The sequence below is a fragment of the Cydia splendana genome, chromosome 3, assembly GCF_910591565.1.
Source record: "Cydia splendana chromosome 3, ilCydSple1.2, whole genome shotgun sequence".
Classification (NCBI taxonomy): domain Eukaryota; kingdom Metazoa; phylum Arthropoda; class Insecta; order Lepidoptera; family Tortricidae; genus Cydia; species Cydia splendana.
This window is the reverse complement of record NC_085962.1, coordinates 16,355,484-16,373,497: the sequence shown is the minus strand read 5'-3', so window position 1 is coordinate 16,373,497 and position 18,014 is coordinate 16,355,484. Positions and strand designations below refer to the sequence as shown.

Sequence of the window (18,014 nt, the reverse complement as noted above, 5' to 3'; positions counted from 1 at the left end):
CCGTTGACCACGAAGTCGTTGCTTAATTTTTGGAAAAGTGAAGAAGTCATTGGGGCTTAAGTCTGGACTGTACGGCGGGTGTTCCAGATTTTCGACGTTTTGCTCCTTTAAAAACTCAATTGTCTGCCTAGCGGTGTCCGAGCTCGCATTATCGTGGTGCAGTACTATACGAATTCGGGGGTTGTTTTTTCGGAACTCGCTGATAACTTCTGGTAAACAAACATTGGTATACCAGTCAGCATTGACCGTTTTACGATCCTCTAGCACGGTGGTGGCAACGTGGCCACTTTTCGCTACAAACGTGGCGACCATTTTTTTCGAAGTGCTCCGTGAGCGTATTACTTTGGTCGGTTTTGGCTCATCTTGGAACACCCAAACAGTCGACTGCTGTTTAGAATCCGGATCGTAGGCATATATCCAAGACTCGTCACCACTGATAATGTCGTAAACGTGTTTAGAGTTTCCTCGGTTGAATTTTCGTAGAGTTTTGCGACACCATCTAACGCAAGCCGTTTTTTGGTCTTCACTAAGTAAATGTGGTATCCATCGTGAGATCAATTTTTTTACGCCTAAGTGGTCATGCAAAATATTTTGAACACTGGTCCCTGAAATACCCAATGAAGCTTCTATCTCACGGTATGTCGCATGGCGATCTTCGACGATCAGTTGCCGTACAGCATCAATGTTCTCCTGAGTCACGGCTGTTTTTGGGCGACCTTCACGATGCCTATCACTAAAACTAGAGCAACCACGTTGAAATTCTAAATACCAACGTTCCACAGTGCGGAGGCATGGTGCGTCACTATTAAAAACAGTAGTCAACTCTTCAAAGCACTGAAGACGCGTTAAACCTCTTTTGAAGTTGTAAAAAATTATCGCACGTAAATTTTCCTTCGTAATTTCCATTTTCACAACTGACTTGTCAACTTTGAACCGACGCTGCTCTGAAACGATTCGGCCGATCTCGAGTCATTCTTTTGTTTTCGAGTTCTAAATTCAAATATTTTACGATGATACTAGTTTTTTTTTTATATAATCGCGGGAGGTTTGCAAACGACAGAACTTAAAAGGCAGCCCTCGTACGACCGGCTGACGGTTGTTTTTATTTAGAATAACATCTAAACTAACTTCTGACAAAGTATCAAACGGGAGGCGATGACAAAATTTATTTTATTTTTTTACATGTTTCGGTGGCTGCCATTCCTCAGCCCACCAACGGAGCGCCAGCTGACGTCCATGAGGGATCATCATACATAGCCGTTAACCAATATATGAGTTATCGCCCGGGAGGCGATTGGTCATGGAAATCTGTTCGTGGCTCGCAGTCCATAAGTCTTACGAATATGTATTGATACATAAAGAAGTAGTTTTGAACGTGGTTGATAGTAATGATAGTGAAACTTGCCTGTCCTTGAACGTTCATCATCTGATTCTGCTGCATAATGAGATGTGACATAGGGGCCTGCTGATTCGACGCTCTGTAAATAAAAACTTAATCAAACAACTGGAAATAAGTAGTGTTCCACCGAAGTTTCGGTTTCAGCAGGTTTGGCATAAAAATTATGTTTCGGCCGCAGGTTCGGATTCTGCCTTGATTGCCGAACCTTTATGCCGCATCGAAACTTACAACATTGTACTTTCGGATCGCGTCCGCGTTGATACGCACTAGACCGGTTTTTTATTCCTATTGCTCGAATTATAGGTTGTTCCTATACAATATCTAGAAAGAAAGGCCACCGACATTTTTACAACGTATGTATCGGTACCATCTATATAAGTACTGTTCACAATTCGTAAATATTACTGTAAAGACACATGGTCCACCGATGGTCAGTTAAAGAGTGTGCGTGTAGTACCTCTGTTGCTGCTGTTGCTGCAAGAGTTGCTGTTGCATGCGCGAGTGCTGCAGTTGCATTTGCTGCTGCGCGGCGCTGCCCGCACCCGCGGCGCCGCCCATGCCGCCCATGCCGCCCACGCCGCCCATGCCGCCCATGCCGAATCCTCCGCCTGAACATAGAACAATAGCATGATACAATAAACTACAAAAACATATAACCCAAGCGATGCAGGATCATTATCACGGGCGTTTCGAACGCCTAATCCCTTTGGACATATTTTGCCTACAATCTTTTCTGCTTTGCCTTAAGGTTGACTGGTAGAGAATGCCTCATGGCATTAAGTTCGCTTTTTGTACATTAAGTTGTTGTTTTGTGCAATAAAGTTTAAATAAATAAATAAATTTTGGACAAAGTGTTTCTAAATATTGATGAGTTCTGGTGGTTGGTAGTAGTCAGGGATCTCTACCAAACAGCTAAAAAAATCAACCTTTCTTACAAATACATAAGTTAAAATGACAGATTGAGACAAACGATAATTATCTAATTGAGGCTTGACCTTGTTGCGTGTGTTTATGAAAAACGCCAAAAAACGCTCTATATTAACCCTGGAAATATACCAATGGTCTCGTTTCGTTGACACCACCTATCCATCTGTAATTAAAGATAACTTTTTTGTCATGGCTAAACCACTGAACCGATTTTGATATGAAGATAGAAATCTAAAAGCTACTTTATTTCTTGAAATCCACACCCTATAAACAGCTGTGCGAGGCAGGAAGTTTCTAGAGCAACACACAGTTGAGGACTGTTAACCATCTAAGTGGTGAAGATGGAAATGTTTTATTTTATTTATTTAAGGATCTGGAACTGAAACGTGGCCGCTTACTGTGTGCCTCATAAGAAGGTTCAAAGTCACCCAAAGGGCAATGGAGAGGGCTATGCTTGGAGTCTCTCTGCTTGATCGCATCAGAAATGAGGCCATCCGAACCAAAGTAACCGATGTAGCCCTCCGAATCGCTAAACTTAAGTGGCAGTGGGCGGGGCACATTGCCCGTAGAACCGATGACCGTTGGGGCGGAAAGGTTCTCGAGTGGCGACCACGTACCGGAAGGCGCAGCGTGGGTAGACCCCCCACAAGGTGGACTGACGACCTGGTAAAGGTCGCGGGAGACCGCTGGATGCGGGTGGCGCAAGACCGGTCATTGTGGCACTCTTTGGGGGAGGCCTATGTCCAGCAGTGGACGTCCTCTGGCTGATATGATGATGATGATGATGATTTAAGGATCACCAACGGATCATCTACACAATTACATAGGAACAAGGACATTTAACATTAACCGATGCTTAGCCACTTATAGTTGACCACAGCTCACGCGAGCGTAGAGCGATGGGGAAAAGAAGGGGCCGGGATTAATCCGAACGATTCCTCGGAGCACTAATCGAAAAATTAGCGCACGATATATGGGCTCATGAAACTGACCTTGGTGGTGGAGCTGCTGGCGCTGGTGCTGCTGCAGCATGGCGTGGCGCCACTCGGGCGAGTACTGGCGCGGCAGGTGCGGCGCGTAGGCGCGCGGCGGCGCGGGCCGGCGCGCCGCCGCCGCGGGCCCGCCCACACCCGCGCCCGGCGCCAGGGGCCCGGGGCCCGAGAAGCGCGCCTTGTACTCGGGCGGCGGCGGCCGCATCTGCTGCTGCTGCGCGCGCAGCATGTGCTGCTGTTGTTGCTGCAGCATCTTCGCTTGCTGCTCGCGAGAGATACCCGCCGCGGCTACGCCTGCAATCAAACCGTTATCACAATGTTACGTTATTTTGTTTGACAAAGAAGTATTAATTAGATAGTATGGCTTAGTTATTTTAACCAGTGGCTAGTAATATATGTACATAGTTATAGTAGTCGAGTACTGACCCATAGGCGCCTGCGGCCCTTGCTGCGGCGGCGCGGCGGACTGCGCGGGGTGCGCGGGCCGCGGCCGCATCGCCTGCGAGAAGTTCATGCTCTGCGACTGTGACATCGAGTATGACTCGTTTCCACCGCCTGCAATTAACAACGATATCACACTTCAAATCTTTACCACAGAGTAGAAATGTTGCTCTAATGGACCGTTTACACTGAGTTAATAACGAAGACAAACCACTGGATTGACTTGATCAATAGGGTTGTCATCTAGGAATATATTGATTAAAAATCTAACAAGAATTTATCTAGCGGCAGTCACCATGGAACACGATTCCAACAGGCTCATTTCATTTTAGTGAACTGAGAAACTTATCGTTACAGTGCTACAGGTACCGAGGACATGCAGGCCAAGTTAGAGCCGGCTTGCGCTACGGATGTTTGTCATGCCTTCACTGCACAACGATTCAAGTACCTAACCATTTTACAAACCTTTTGACCCCGATATAGATTTGTTAAATATTATAATAATTTTAGTTTAACTGAAAATTACGTTTATTAGTATGGCGCGCGGTGCACATCGTGGGTGCGTAGTTCGGGATTGTTTTTCCATTTTTCATAAGTCTGATGGACGAGAGCAGTCCGGCTGTATTATGTCAAAAAGAGGGGCAATTTTATAACAAGCGACCCTGGTGACGTTGTTAAATTAAGCATGAGTCATCAACATCATTACTTATTTTACTAAAACTCTAATCCAAGCAAAGCAATAAGGAAAATCGGAAACGCATCGGACTTGGGACAAATTCCACAGATTTCCCCAGGGAATTCCATGTACATAAGTACATACCACTCTATATACGTAAGGTACCTACGCCTCTCTATATCGCGAGGAGTATTCCGATGTTCTAGGTTTAATTTAGGTCACATGAAATGAGAGCACACCTTCGACATACACGTAATATGTAGAGTAAAGACAACCGGTCTGGCCTAGTGGGTAGTGACCCTGCCTGCAAAGCCGATGGTCCTGGGTTCGAATCCTGGTAAGGGCATTTATTTGTGTGATGAATACAGATATTTGTTCCTGAGTCATGGGTGTTTTCTATGTATATAGGTATGTATTTATGTATATAAGTACAATGTTTATATCGTCGCCTAGTACCCATAGTACAAGCTATGCTTAGTTTGGGGCTAGGTCGATTTGTGTAAGATGTCTACAATATTTATTCATTTATTTAAAGAGATCATGTGTTTGAAAATAACCCTATAATTCAATATAATTCGCAATTAGTAACGAATGTAAATTGAATTTGAGGCGAAATACATCACCGTTATTTCCCATTACTACGTCAAACTACATGAGTAATAATATGTATAATAATACTTAATATATTATATAATTATAATTAAACTAAACAACGTCTTAAGTAAATTGATATTAAGGATTAATCCCACTCGTTACCAGCGAGTTGTTACCAGCGGTAACTTTTTTTTACCTGTTCCCAGTGGTAACAACTGAGAAAAAAAAGTGGGAGTAATTCAAAATTATAACTGTTGAGACTTCCTCCAGGAAAAAATGTTTTAGGCAAGTTTCATACTGAGACTGTGACGATGGCGATTGTGATATATATGAGCAATATTCAACCTAAATAACAAAAATATGTTAATGTGCCCCGCGAAGCAAATATTTTAGAATCGCAGATCAACTTAAATGTCGCGAAGGTGCTTTATTACGAGTGTCTAAATAAAAATCTTAAAACATGCATTTCGCCGGAACCTTGGTAGGTACCTACCTATATTTAAAATGTTATACAATGTAAATTAAAAAATAGAAAGCATTTTCATCATACTTCGAGTGATTTGATTATACTGAATTTACATCACATTTCACGTTCAACCGTAAATTATATTAGAATTAGAAATAGTAGTAATTTAGGCGCATAAATGTCATAGTTTGAAAATCCCAAGATATCTATCAATAATGAAGGTACCACGTAGTATAGTAGGCAGATAATAACTAACTTATTTATGTACTAAATTACAGAAGATAATCTGGCCTAATAAACGTTCAGTTACTCTACTCTAATCGGCCGCTACGTCGTTATTGCTCCGAGTGCGCTTGCACTAGGTAGGATTTTGTTTGTTTGTTATTGTTCGAGACTTTTTGTTTACAATGATTATTTGAAATACCTATTGTACATTCCATCATTACGTGCGCGATCGCAAGGTGACGTGACGCACGGTGCGCGTGCCTTGACAAGTTACCCCCCTACAGGCCAATTCGAACTTCCCTTTCTTACAATTCTTCTCTTCAATTCCTTCTTTCAATACATATGCATCAATGAGATAATATAAGACACGATCAATAGCTAATTGAGGCTTGTATAGCGCGTTTATGAGTAACGCCATTAGTCTAACTAACTAGATGAATATAGATATAGAATTAATTAATTAGGTGGCACATGTCCTTGTAGCGGTACACGGCCCGATTCTGACTTATAATGCGTCAGTTAATAGACCTAGGTGGCCACTGACGAGCCTTCCAACAGTCCAAATAGCGTGGCTGCAATCCAAAATCGGTCCGTGAATGTCAAAAACGTACAATGTTTAATAATAGGATGCCGTCCATTTGGATGAATCCATTGTAACGGCATCCATTTGGAAGGCTCGTCAGTGGCCTACACTAGAAACGAGATGGATTAGATATGTCAGTGTCAAATGTGACGTTTCTTCAAACAAAAATGTCACTTTTGACACTGACACATCTAATCCATATCGTTTCTAGATCTATTAATTGACGTACCTATCTTAAAGTTCGAATCGGGCAGACAGTCTGCAACAATAGTAGCGGATGAGACTACGCGTCAAACGTATCTACCATATATATTCTCTTGCAATTTAGTAACTACCTACCATCATAATAATATCACTGACAAAAAGCTAAACATAATAAGTATAGTTCACTGAAAATCACAGTGTGAGTCACTGTTAATAGTCAAACAAATTTAATCAGCAAGTTTCGTTCATCTTACCCAAAACGTCCTGTCACATTAATCTAATACTCGAGCTACGATTAGGTCGTTCTCAATCTGAAGTGGTTTTATCGAATGCAGCAGATGCGTCAATCTATATCACTGCTCGCTTGGTGCGATGCGGCGGTTGGCGCATTCTCGCAGATCGTCAACCTCGGGCGCTGCACACTCTGCACTGTACACTTATGTATAAACTGCGCTTAACGACTCCTGGCCTGTTACATCCATTGCTAAGCGGGCGCCAGCCGCATGCGAACCATTAATATAATATTTATAATTATAACATTTTTTACACGTCGTTGTTAAAAATCTCTAGTCTTCAGTCTCCTATGAAAAGTGCTCGGTTAATGATGATAATAGGTATGTATAATTGTATATATACCCTGCTGTCGGTTACACGCGCTCACCCTTAACTCCTCATTTCAAAGGCCTGTACACGAACGGTACCGCACTGACAAAGTGTGTGTTATAAAAAACAAACCGACCACACAATGTTTTTGTTTTTGCATATTTTTGTTTTTAATTTTACAAGAAAGATGAGACGGTTACAAAGTAGGTAGACGTTATCTCGCGACCTAACTATGTAATTCTAGGTAGGTGTGTCAGCGTACATTCCATTCCTCGGTCCGGAATTGAGTCATCAGTTTTAGCATTTCATTGAAATGAATATTACTTTTATTATTAACGCTGCAGTGAGACTAGTGAGAGCGAGATGCCCGAGCTGCGTGCCAATACCGGCGATTACTTTCAAAGGCATTTTGTGTGTCATACTGAGGGAAGTAGGGTCATAAGGTGCAAATTTTGGTTACAGATGAATTCACTTAGCACAGATGTAATATACGTAAAGCTAAGCTATTTGAGCCCGGTAGACATCCGCCACCCCCTGGCAGGTAGGCAGGGGGGGGGGCAGTCAAAGTAATTTGTAATGGATTCAAGCTTTCAACTCCTTTTTAACCACGTTAGAGGAGGAATTTTTAAAAACGCTGAAATTAGTTTTCTTGTATTTTAATATTATATATTTTAACGAAGTTTGAAATTCCTAGCTTAAAATAAAACATGAACCCCATACAAACTTTCATCCCCTTTTTAACCCCCTTAGGGGTTGAATTTTTCAAAATCGCTTCTTTTCTCTTGTACACATTATAAATGTAACCTGGTGTGCAATTTTCAACTTTCTAGCATTTCTAGTTTCGGCTGATAATAATAATAGTTGAATAAAAAAATAGCACACCGATTTTGATTTATTCGTCAATATTGTTATTTTTTTCTATTAAACTGTACATCAAAGGTCTCGAAAATGAATTCCTCATGCCCGATTTATCTGGAAATGATACCAAACTCGAGGTGGTAGGTAAATAGAAGCCGATATGCGGCGTGTAACTTTGGATGCCCCCCTGCCTACCCACCAGGGGGTGGCGGATGGCTACCGGGCTGGATTGGCTTAGCTTTACGTATACTACATCTGTGCCAAGTGAATTCATCCGATACCAAAATTTGCACGTCCCATACATTTGGTGACACTACATATATATTAATTATCCCTAGTAATGACCAAGTGTGCGCTCGGAAGATAAATCAGCTCTTGATTCAAACACCACGTTCCGAATTGCAAGAGTAAATGAGAATGGAATAGTACATTAATGCGGAGGCCGGGAAATGACAATTCCTGGAGATTTCACGATTTCACCCATACGCAATTTTTACCACTTTGTTTTTTCTCAATAGCTTCCTTTCCCGGAAGCATTTCTAACCGTTCGCATATTTTCCCATTATATTTATTTTCCTGTTATGTTTTCTAAGCATTCGAATAATAGGTAATCTATTGACAATTCTATTGACATCGCGAAGGTGATAGAGATATAGGAGATTCAAACGATGAAGCGAAAGCCAACGGGCGCAGCATGGTTCCATTTTTATCGTCTGTCACTATACCCGTCACTTTCGCACTTATATATTTGTTAGAACGTGACAGACATGGTGACAAACGATAAAATGCGACCGTGCTACCTACGCAGCTGTCACCGTACCCGTATTAGCCACTTGGTTTTTGTGTACGATTAACAAAGTGAAGCAGAACCAGTTGCTGTGGCCATGTCAATGAAGTCATATCGATAAACTAGGCACACGGATTGTCGAAATTTAAACCTGGACAATCTAGTAATATAGGTACGACCTGCATCAATATTGTTTGATGCAAATAGCATAACTCATTGCATGGATTTAAATCGGCTATCGACACAAAGTGAATACTAAAACCATCGTTGAGAATAAAACTTTACGTTAGTGAAAACCATACGAATAATCTGACGAGGATCCTGGGGGGCGATTTTTGAATTTTGACCGCTCGATTTCGTGTATTCGTTCAATAATGTATATCCAGTACCCGGCATTTAAATTCTACTAATAGAATTGAAAAAAACGAGTGGTCATTACCACTCGATTCCCAATTTCTATCGCTCTTATTTCAAAAATTAGCATTTCGCTGTTTTCCACCGATTTTCGAGTGACGAAATCGAACGCTCGAAATTCAAAAATCGAACCCCTGTTACCTGTTACACAATACGCATCTTTTGAGTTGTGGACACATTTTTGACGAAGTGTCTGCACTGACAATTTTGATGATATCTGGTTGTTTAGTAATAGCCAGGGACCTCTACCAGACAATCAAAAATAACCAAAAAAAATTAGGGGTCAATAACGCTTGGATGACCCATATCTCTATTGATCTTGGATCTTGTTATACAACAGGTATGTGCTTACACAGCTTACCTTGGTGGTGCTGCGAGGTTGGCTGTTGGTGTTGGAAGTTGGCGTACATGCCCTGCTGCGCCGCCACGGACACGTGCCCGCTGCCCGCGCCGCTCACCTGCATGTGCTGAGCCGCGGACACCTGACACAAAAACACATTATTAAATGGGCAATCAGGCACTTATACCCTCAACTGCTCAGGGTAAATCGGCAAACGACACTGATAGTAGGTTTAGTAAGGAACACAAATGTATGGAACAGCATGCACTTTAGTCTCAGGCGATGCCGCTTGGCACGATTGTTCCTTAGGTCAAACAAAGTTGATCTGGCCCGGTAGCCGGGAGATCGTACCATGCAGACCCCCCAAAAAGGGGGGGTGAAAGGGTCGGCTCCCCAGGTCCAATCTATGCTATATTCCTTCCTAGTCTTAGCAACTAGGGCAAGTTATATATCATTTTAGTATAATTTAGGGACGGGGAATTCATTTTCGAAATTATTATTATACATTTCCATACAAAAAAAAATATTTTTGTACAAAAAATTAAAATGTATGTAATTTTGCTAAGACTAGGAAGGAACATAGCATAGATTGGACCTGGGGAGCCGACCCTTTCACCCCCCCTTTTCGGGGGGTCTGCGCGGTACGATCTCCCGGCTACCGGGCCAGATCAAGTTTGTTTGACCTAAGGAACAATCGTGCCAAGCGGCATCGCCTGAGACTAAAGTGCATGCTAAATGACCTTACTCAACCTACTATGACACGCTAACCACATGTAGTGCTTTCAGATATCAAAAATGTTTTTACACCGAGTTTGGCTTCAAAAGTTCCTGAAACTGGTGATTTTGTTACACTAAGAAAAAAATGTCTTTCTTTCACATAAATTAGAGAAAGACTGATCCATTGGGTTAAATTAAAGGATATTGCGCGTAGGTATTTAAAAACATTAAATTCAGACAACACTTACAGCACACGAAATACTCTCAAAACAAAATTAACCATAAGTATCCTCATTTAAATTAAGACTGCGTCGACCGTCCAGTGGCGCCCTCATTAGGGGAATTGTGTTTTCTAATAAATCAATTAATTTCTGTATAAATCAGTATATTGCTAGTGTTGTCCTACTGATTCCCCAACTTTTGGTCTTGTCACATAGTTCAATTTTACTTATTTTTTGCTTTGTCAACTAAACGGCAAATTTGTGGCCACATTTTCCCGTTTAGTTAAATGTACAAGTTTAGGGGTGGTGGTGGGTACATTTATTATTATAAATATTACATTGAATAAGATATATACAGTCGCAATGAGATGCATCACAGCTAAAAAAGTGTTTTAGTTCAGACTGAATACGGCTATTTTACAAGCTTTTATTTATTTTTACAAGCTTTTATTTAGTTTCACCTGACCGTTGTCTGTCGTTCTGTAATCAAATCTTCTAAGTTAAATTTGATCCACTTCCCGGTTTCCGATTGAGCTGAAATGTTGCATGCATGTATAAATCGGATGACAATGCAATATTCTGGTACCATCGAGCTGATCTGATGATGGAGACAGGAGGTGGCCATAGGAACTCTGTGATGAAACAGCGCAACCTAATTGTGTTTGGGGTTTTTAGGATTGTCTCGATGAGTATTAGTTGTCTGTAGTAAGAAAAGTACAGTCAGCGATAAAAGCTTGTACCAAAAATGAAATTTTTGCCAAAAACTTATTTTATTACAAGCTTTTATTTACTTTCACCTGTCCCGTTGTCTGTCTGTCGGTCTGTAATCAAATGTCGCAAGTTAAATTTGATCCACTTCCCGGTTTCCGATTGAGCTGAAATTTTGCATGCATGTATAAATCGGATGACAATGCAATATTATGGTACCATCGAGCTGATCTGATGATGGAGACAGGAGGTGGCCATAGGAACTCTGTGATGAAACAACGCAACCTAATTGTGTTAGGGGTTTTTAGATTTGTCGCGCTGAGTTTTAGTTGTCTGTCGTAAGAAAAGTACAGTCAGCGATAGAAGCTTGTACCAAAAATATTTTTTTGCCAAAAACTTATTTCAAGGCTACTGTTCATATTTAAGCACCATCACCACGATTAGCACTGATATTTTTGATGACGTATTTACTATATGTATACGATTAACGCATACATAAAAGTACCCCATGCTTAAATTAAATTTCTAACAAAAGCAGGTTTTTGAATATGACCATTTTGTAGTCGTCGTATACCTATGTGTGTGTAATAAATACTAACTAATTGCTTTTACGGTTTACTATAGTTTATATATTTTTTAAAGTGGTTTCTTTACATTCTTTTAAACATACTCCTATATATATTATATTAACCAAAAATATTAACGATATTTGTCAAATTCCCTGACCTAACATAATTTTAATGTATCAAATATCAATCATCCTAACAAACTTTAAACACCTGACCGGATAAAAAATCCAAAGTTTACCATTACATACATACATTATCTTTACCTCGTATATTGATAACATACGTAGGAGATAGCGATGAATCGACAAATAAATTCCGCCATAGATAGTGACGTACAATAAATGTTAGTAATAATCTAATAATTAGTTACATTGCAACAATGGAGACATATTCGGCTTCTTACATTGAACAGAAAATATTGTTGTCAAATGAATGGAGTACTTTAATTATGCGTTAAAATGTAGATGGATTATGGATTGTAGATCACAGGTGTGACAGATTGGCTCGCCGTCGACAGGCGAGGCGGTGAAGCACCCAGCGACACGAGAAACCTGTTCCGGCGCTCCGCCCCGCTCCCGCGGCACCCGCGATTTTTGTGACGCGGGCTCTATGTCGAGGCGGAGCATTGTGAAGCCAGACAACCTAACGGCACCTTATCTGATCACACATCGCTTCAAATGACCCGAGGATTGCAATCACTCCGCAGGTAAGGATCGCTCCCGTGTGAAACGAAATAAACCGGTCCGCTTCCAAATAAGTATGTAAAGACGATCATTTAACGACGCAGTGCCACCGAATTTATATTATGTTTAATTGCTATTCGAAGACTAAGTAAAAGTGAATGATGTATAAGGACATTTCGTATTAATTTGGTTAAATTTGCATGTTTAATATTTGAATTTAAGTGGATATGTTTTGCAATAAGTCTACTAATATCCTATACATATCTAAGCCAAGCCAAATAGTGTCCTCCACGAACCGGTAGGACAAAGAAATCGATATAAGGATTGAAATTGCCGAGATGCCTGGAGACATAAAATCGCTGACATGTCGCTGACGTTTTAACGCACGGCCGTGTGCTCTAACGCCCCATCTGTTTTTTGTCATTACATTTACATTACACAGGATTGTATATAGTAAACTACATACGGCGCGATTCGGGAAATGAATTAGAGATTCACTAGATATGAAATAGTAAAGATATATGACGTTCCACGGCAAAAGGTACCTTATGGCGGTTGGCGCTTACGCTATTATTAACGCTGCTCCAATATTATTGCGGCCGCCATAAGGTACCTTTTGCCGTGGAACGTCATATATCTTTACTATTTCATATCTAGTGAATCTCTAATTCGTTTCCCGAATCGCGCCGTATGTAGTTTACTATTATACAATCCTGTGTAATGTAATGACAAAAAACAGATACGAGTACCTAGTAGAGCCGATAAGGTCGACGCGGTAGGATGGGGTCTCGCAGGAAATCGACCGCCCTCGGGTGCCGCCCGCCCATGACATTTGAACGCGAACTGATGCAGACCTCGTTAACTGACTAACGTACCGTGTTCATTTACTGGGCCTATTTATAACTGGCTATTGCGGGAGTTTTATCACAGGATGAGGGACAGGTTTTTTGGAGAAAAAATCGCAATCACAATTTCCAATGTGAGAGATCGATCGCCCTCAAGGCGTCTCTCGCCCACGTATGAACGCGACGTATGACGTATTGAACGCGATTGTTTGGAACAATTTCATTACCCTATTTTATTTATACTTAAATGTGCATTTAACGTAGCAAAAATAAATGGAATCGTATGAATGGGTGTATACTAGGTCTGGTATGGCAAGACCACCGCTGTATCGACCAGACCACGGTTTAGGACGTCTGGCATGGCTACTGGCACTCAGCACCGCTACCCGCACATACCTAAATTCAATTATGGAAATGTATGGGTTGGGTCCCATAAAAATATATTTTTTAATTTTGACTTCTTAACTTTGTAGCAGTTCTCAAAATACACATATGTTCCATATTTAATTATCTCTTCTTCTTCCTCGCGTTATCTCGGCATTTTGCCACGATTCATGGGAGCCTGGGGTCCGCTTGACAACTAATCCCATGATTTGACGTATTAGGCACTAGTTTTTACGAAAGCGACTGCCATCTGACCTTCCAACCCAGAGGGTAAACTAGGCCTTATTGGGATTAGTCCGGTTTCCTCACGATGTTTTCCTTTACCGAAAAGCGACTGGTAAATATCAAATGATATTTCGTACATAAGTTCCGAAAGACTCATCGGTACGAGCCGGGGTTTGAACCCGCAACCTCCTGATGAATGATGTTTTTCATGAACCTTATTTCAAGAACCCTTTCGTCATTTGATTTTTTCCTTAAGACAAACTCACGCTTGGCAGGTTTGTATTAATTGTTATTACATTATATTTTACTTTTTTATATGCCACCGAGTTTATGTATGTTTCAATCGTCTACCTAATTATGGGTTATGCATGGGCTTAGAGCATTTAATAACTGGAGTCGCCTTTAAGAGCTTGCCCCTCTGCCGAAAAACTTGCACAATTGTGCGAACTTTAGTATGGTCTAACATGGCTATTTGTACGTTACGTATAAATCATGTAGAAATCGCAATACATTTGACGTCCCCTCCCCTGCAAAAAGCGGCAGACTGTTTCGTACAGAAAATGACAGCCATGACGTGTCCAGTTACTAAATGCTCTAAGGTTATGGGCCATGAGTCACGAGCGAGCGCGTTGAACGGCAAATCTTAAAAAACACGTTATTTAATTTTGTTGTTATAGCGGCAACAGAACACACTAATATAATTCAACTATCAACTTGTAATGGTTTTTAAGCTAAACCTCGCTGACAGACATGCACACTGCGACGGAGGGACAGAGTCAGCTTAGTAGGTAATAGGGCCCCGACCAGGGATGTTGCAAATATTCGCATCCGCATCCGCGGAACTTCTGCATTATTTTCAACATCCGCATTTGCATCCGCATCCGCATAAAATCGATGCGGAGCTTATGCGGATGCGGATGTCGAACAAGTCGGTACAGGAACGTCTTAGCGGCGGCGTAAGTGCTAGGTAATTTCGTCATTACCTATAACGAAATCGAAACGTGAGCCTTTAAATATCCGCATCCGCATCCGCGGATGTCAAAAAATCTGCATCCGCAACATCCCTGGTCCCGACTGTCACACTTCAGGTATGAAACACTAAAAATTATAAGATATTAGAAATTACAACCCCTTTTGAAGTTGGTGGAAATTGTAAAGTGTATTTTTATATTGTTTGTAAGTACCTTTATTCCGGCGACGTGCTCACGTGTATCGAGCTACGCCTACGCGAGGGCCGAGCATGCCAACGCACCCGCCCCAGCACTATTTAGAAGCTAGAACCCTACACGTGGCCAAAACTGGATTGAACTTTTCACTTCAGCCAATATTACAGCATAAGTAATACTAATTGTAACTGTAGGCATAGACTAACTCTCCATCTTTTACTAATAATCAATTTTCCTTATTAAGTTAAGACATGTCAGCAATGCATGACGGTTTGACGGTAAAACAATGTCCTTTTATTTAGTATACATCTCTAGACATGTGTACTACATAAAAAATCGGTAAATTATGGTTAGTTTGTTTTAATATAAAAGGTATTTAAATTTGATGTACTGCAATAGGTAACCAAAATATTTCTTTGACAGATAAATATTTTTAAATGTGATATTCAAATAAGATTGTTAAAATTCGTGTTTAATGTTAATAACCCTGTAAAACTGTCGCGAGTTCGAGAGAGGAGAAAAAGCCGAGCTCCGGCGGGGAGACAGCGCGATGACACTTAGGAGAGTCGGGCTGGAACAAAAAGTGCGTACTCCCGGCCCAATTGCTTCCTGCATTGCACACGTGTTCTCTACTCTACACACACATGCCGAGGCGAGAGGAACACATCGAATAACTAACATTATTCCGATACGATGCTACAATACTAACAAAATTGTGTAGCAACTATATACTATCAAAATTATACTTTAAAAGTTACGATAGACTTGACGCTTAGCGCAGCAAACTTAAAATTAGCTTTACATTTTTACCAGACTTCAAAATTTCTTTGATTTATGTATCTTCCCCGATTTCTGGAAGACGGTTGGACCAATTTGGACAATTCTTTTTTTGTTTGATATGGTATAGGTACTTTCGGAAAATTAGATTTTATGAATGTTAATTGTTATATGATGCACTCTGGTAAAATGAGTGTTACTACATATATATAGACTGTTTTCTGAAGTGGTATTGGTCGTAAATAGGACAATGGTAATGGAACTTGAACTTAGGTCGGAAGGGGCTCGAAAGGCAAACATGTGGGCGCCACACATCTGCGCGCCCACAAACAGAACATCGCACGCAACTGTACAATAACAATTACACCTGCTGCTGGTGTTTTATTGTGCGCGAATCGCAATTCAACGACAATGTTGCAAATTTAATCAAGAGATTTGCAACTGAAAGCATATGCATTCCAAAAAAATAAATGGAATTTCCTCTGACAAATATTATCACTTTGTGTTATTTCCAATTGTTATTTTAGTGGGGTCAGCACAGTTCTAAATGTATGAGAAATCTACATTAATTCGCACATCAGAGATTTTTTGAGACGTGAGATTACCTTTGTTACAAATACTATATTTTGAAAAAAATCTCCACAAAATATGTCATTTTTTTTTTAATAAATCCAAATTATTATTAAAATGGAAAAATAAATCAAAACATGAATTGCCACACTCGAGATTTTTTAATATTTTGTTATCAAACATATACTCATTATGTATTTATATTTTCTCCCAGCTTGACACCGAACTCTGCCCTGCCCCCCATAATTTTCTTTATTAAAAATATTTTTTACATAAAAATAACAACTAATGTGTACATAACAATTACATGTTAATTAAGCTCTGTATATTTACTATCTTCTACAAAACAATGTCCCTCGTAAATTAGTCCATTTAATTACTATTTACCATTTTTGTTTTGAATTTTTTTTTGTTGCTTCGAGAAAATGGACAGTTTTTTCACTTTCATAAATCTCTTACTCATGTTAATGTAACAATAAATAATCTCCTACGTAAATGTAATATTGTATAGAATAAACCATAATATTAATTACGACGTCCAAGCTATTTATATTACCCGCGCAGACACTAACTGACTGTTTTTGACACTTCACAAAATCGAGTGTCTATTATACATAAGTACGTTTTATGCATATTAAGTATATAATTCCTTAATATTTTATTTATTAACTAACTACTGTGCCATTGATATCGGTATCTGTATCGGTACCGCCGATTATTTACTTCAAAAATCGGTATCGGTATCGTATCGGCAAAATCATGTATCGTTACATCCCTACTTAATGCATTGAAGTATTAAACCTTAACGCAATGCCATAAGCCATAAGGTATATTTTCCTAATATACCATGAGGCTAATTCGAAATTTGTTAAAAAGATAACATTTTTTATCATTCGCGCGTGCGTTTCGCTCGTACTGGTTGGAATATGTATTGGTGCGAGCGAGACGGTCGAGCGAATGGTAACAAAATGATATCTTTTTGACATCTTAAACAAAGTTCGAATTGGCTTCTGTGAAAGCCTGGAAATACCGCATACTTTTTTGACTTTTTATGCTGGAAATTGATTTAATTATCGAAAGAAAAATGAGTATGTGCAGTACTTCAATTACTTGTGCAGTTACTGGCAAAAAACTAGAAATGTCCTTTAGTTGTGCAGAACATTATTTGCTGTTTGTTTCTAAAATCTTGCCGTTATTCTGAAAATATAGTAGTTCCTCGGAAGATAAATTGAACATTATCGAAACAAATACTGTTAACCACAATAGTAAACTTTTCTCTCAGTGTGGGGTTTTCTCGGTCATGAAAAACTTACAAAATTATAATTTGTTTCATTAAATCTATAATTTATATTATTTTCGGGAGATATTCTGGCTGTGTAGTCGTATACGCTTCATATCCCATTCTGCAAAAAATCTCTTATGTGGGAATTGCTGTTTAAGTAGTATAAAAGATTTAAAAAAAAAGTTTTTTCTCAAAAACGGGAACTGATATCAAGCTGTTACTTCGCAGACGGGTATCCAATATGATATAGAATTCACCCATGTAGTAAAATTAGAGTGTGCATTTAATGTAACTTAAACTTTATATTGACCCCACTATTTACCTGTCATATCCGAAAGCCTTCAAAGTAAATACGAAA

General features: G+C 39.9%; 1 protein-coding gene and 1 long non-coding RNA gene across 3 annotated transcripts in view; both read right to left on the bottom strand.

Annotated features, from left to right (window-relative positions):
* The window catches only part of LOC134789402 (uncharacterized), a 368,254-nt gene that overhangs the window by 3,923 nt on the left and 346,317 nt on the right, over nt 1-18,014 (bottom strand). The gene's annotated exons all lie outside the window — the stretch shown is intronic.
* Nucleotides 1-18,014, bottom strand: part of LOC134806799 (neurogenic protein mastermind-like) — a 200,316-nt gene that overhangs the window by 140,187 nt on the left and 42,115 nt on the right. For both annotated transcript variants that reach the window (XR_010146557.1, XM_063780173.1), the window contains exons 4-8: nt 9,531-9,651; nt 3,745-3,873; nt 3,319-3,612; nt 1,857-2,007; nt 1,406-1,478 (exon numbers count right to left, since the gene is read on the bottom strand). Coding sequence is in view for 1 of the 2 variants with exons in the window: in XM_063780173.1 (XP_063636243.1) it covers nt 1,406-1,478; nt 1,857-2,007; nt 3,319-3,612; nt 3,745-3,873; nt 9,531-9,651 (768 nt within the window). In the remaining variant the exon portion in view is untranslated. The remainder of the gene's footprint in view (nt 1-1,405; nt 1,479-1,856; nt 2,008-3,318; nt 3,613-3,744; nt 3,874-9,530; nt 9,652-18,014) is intronic.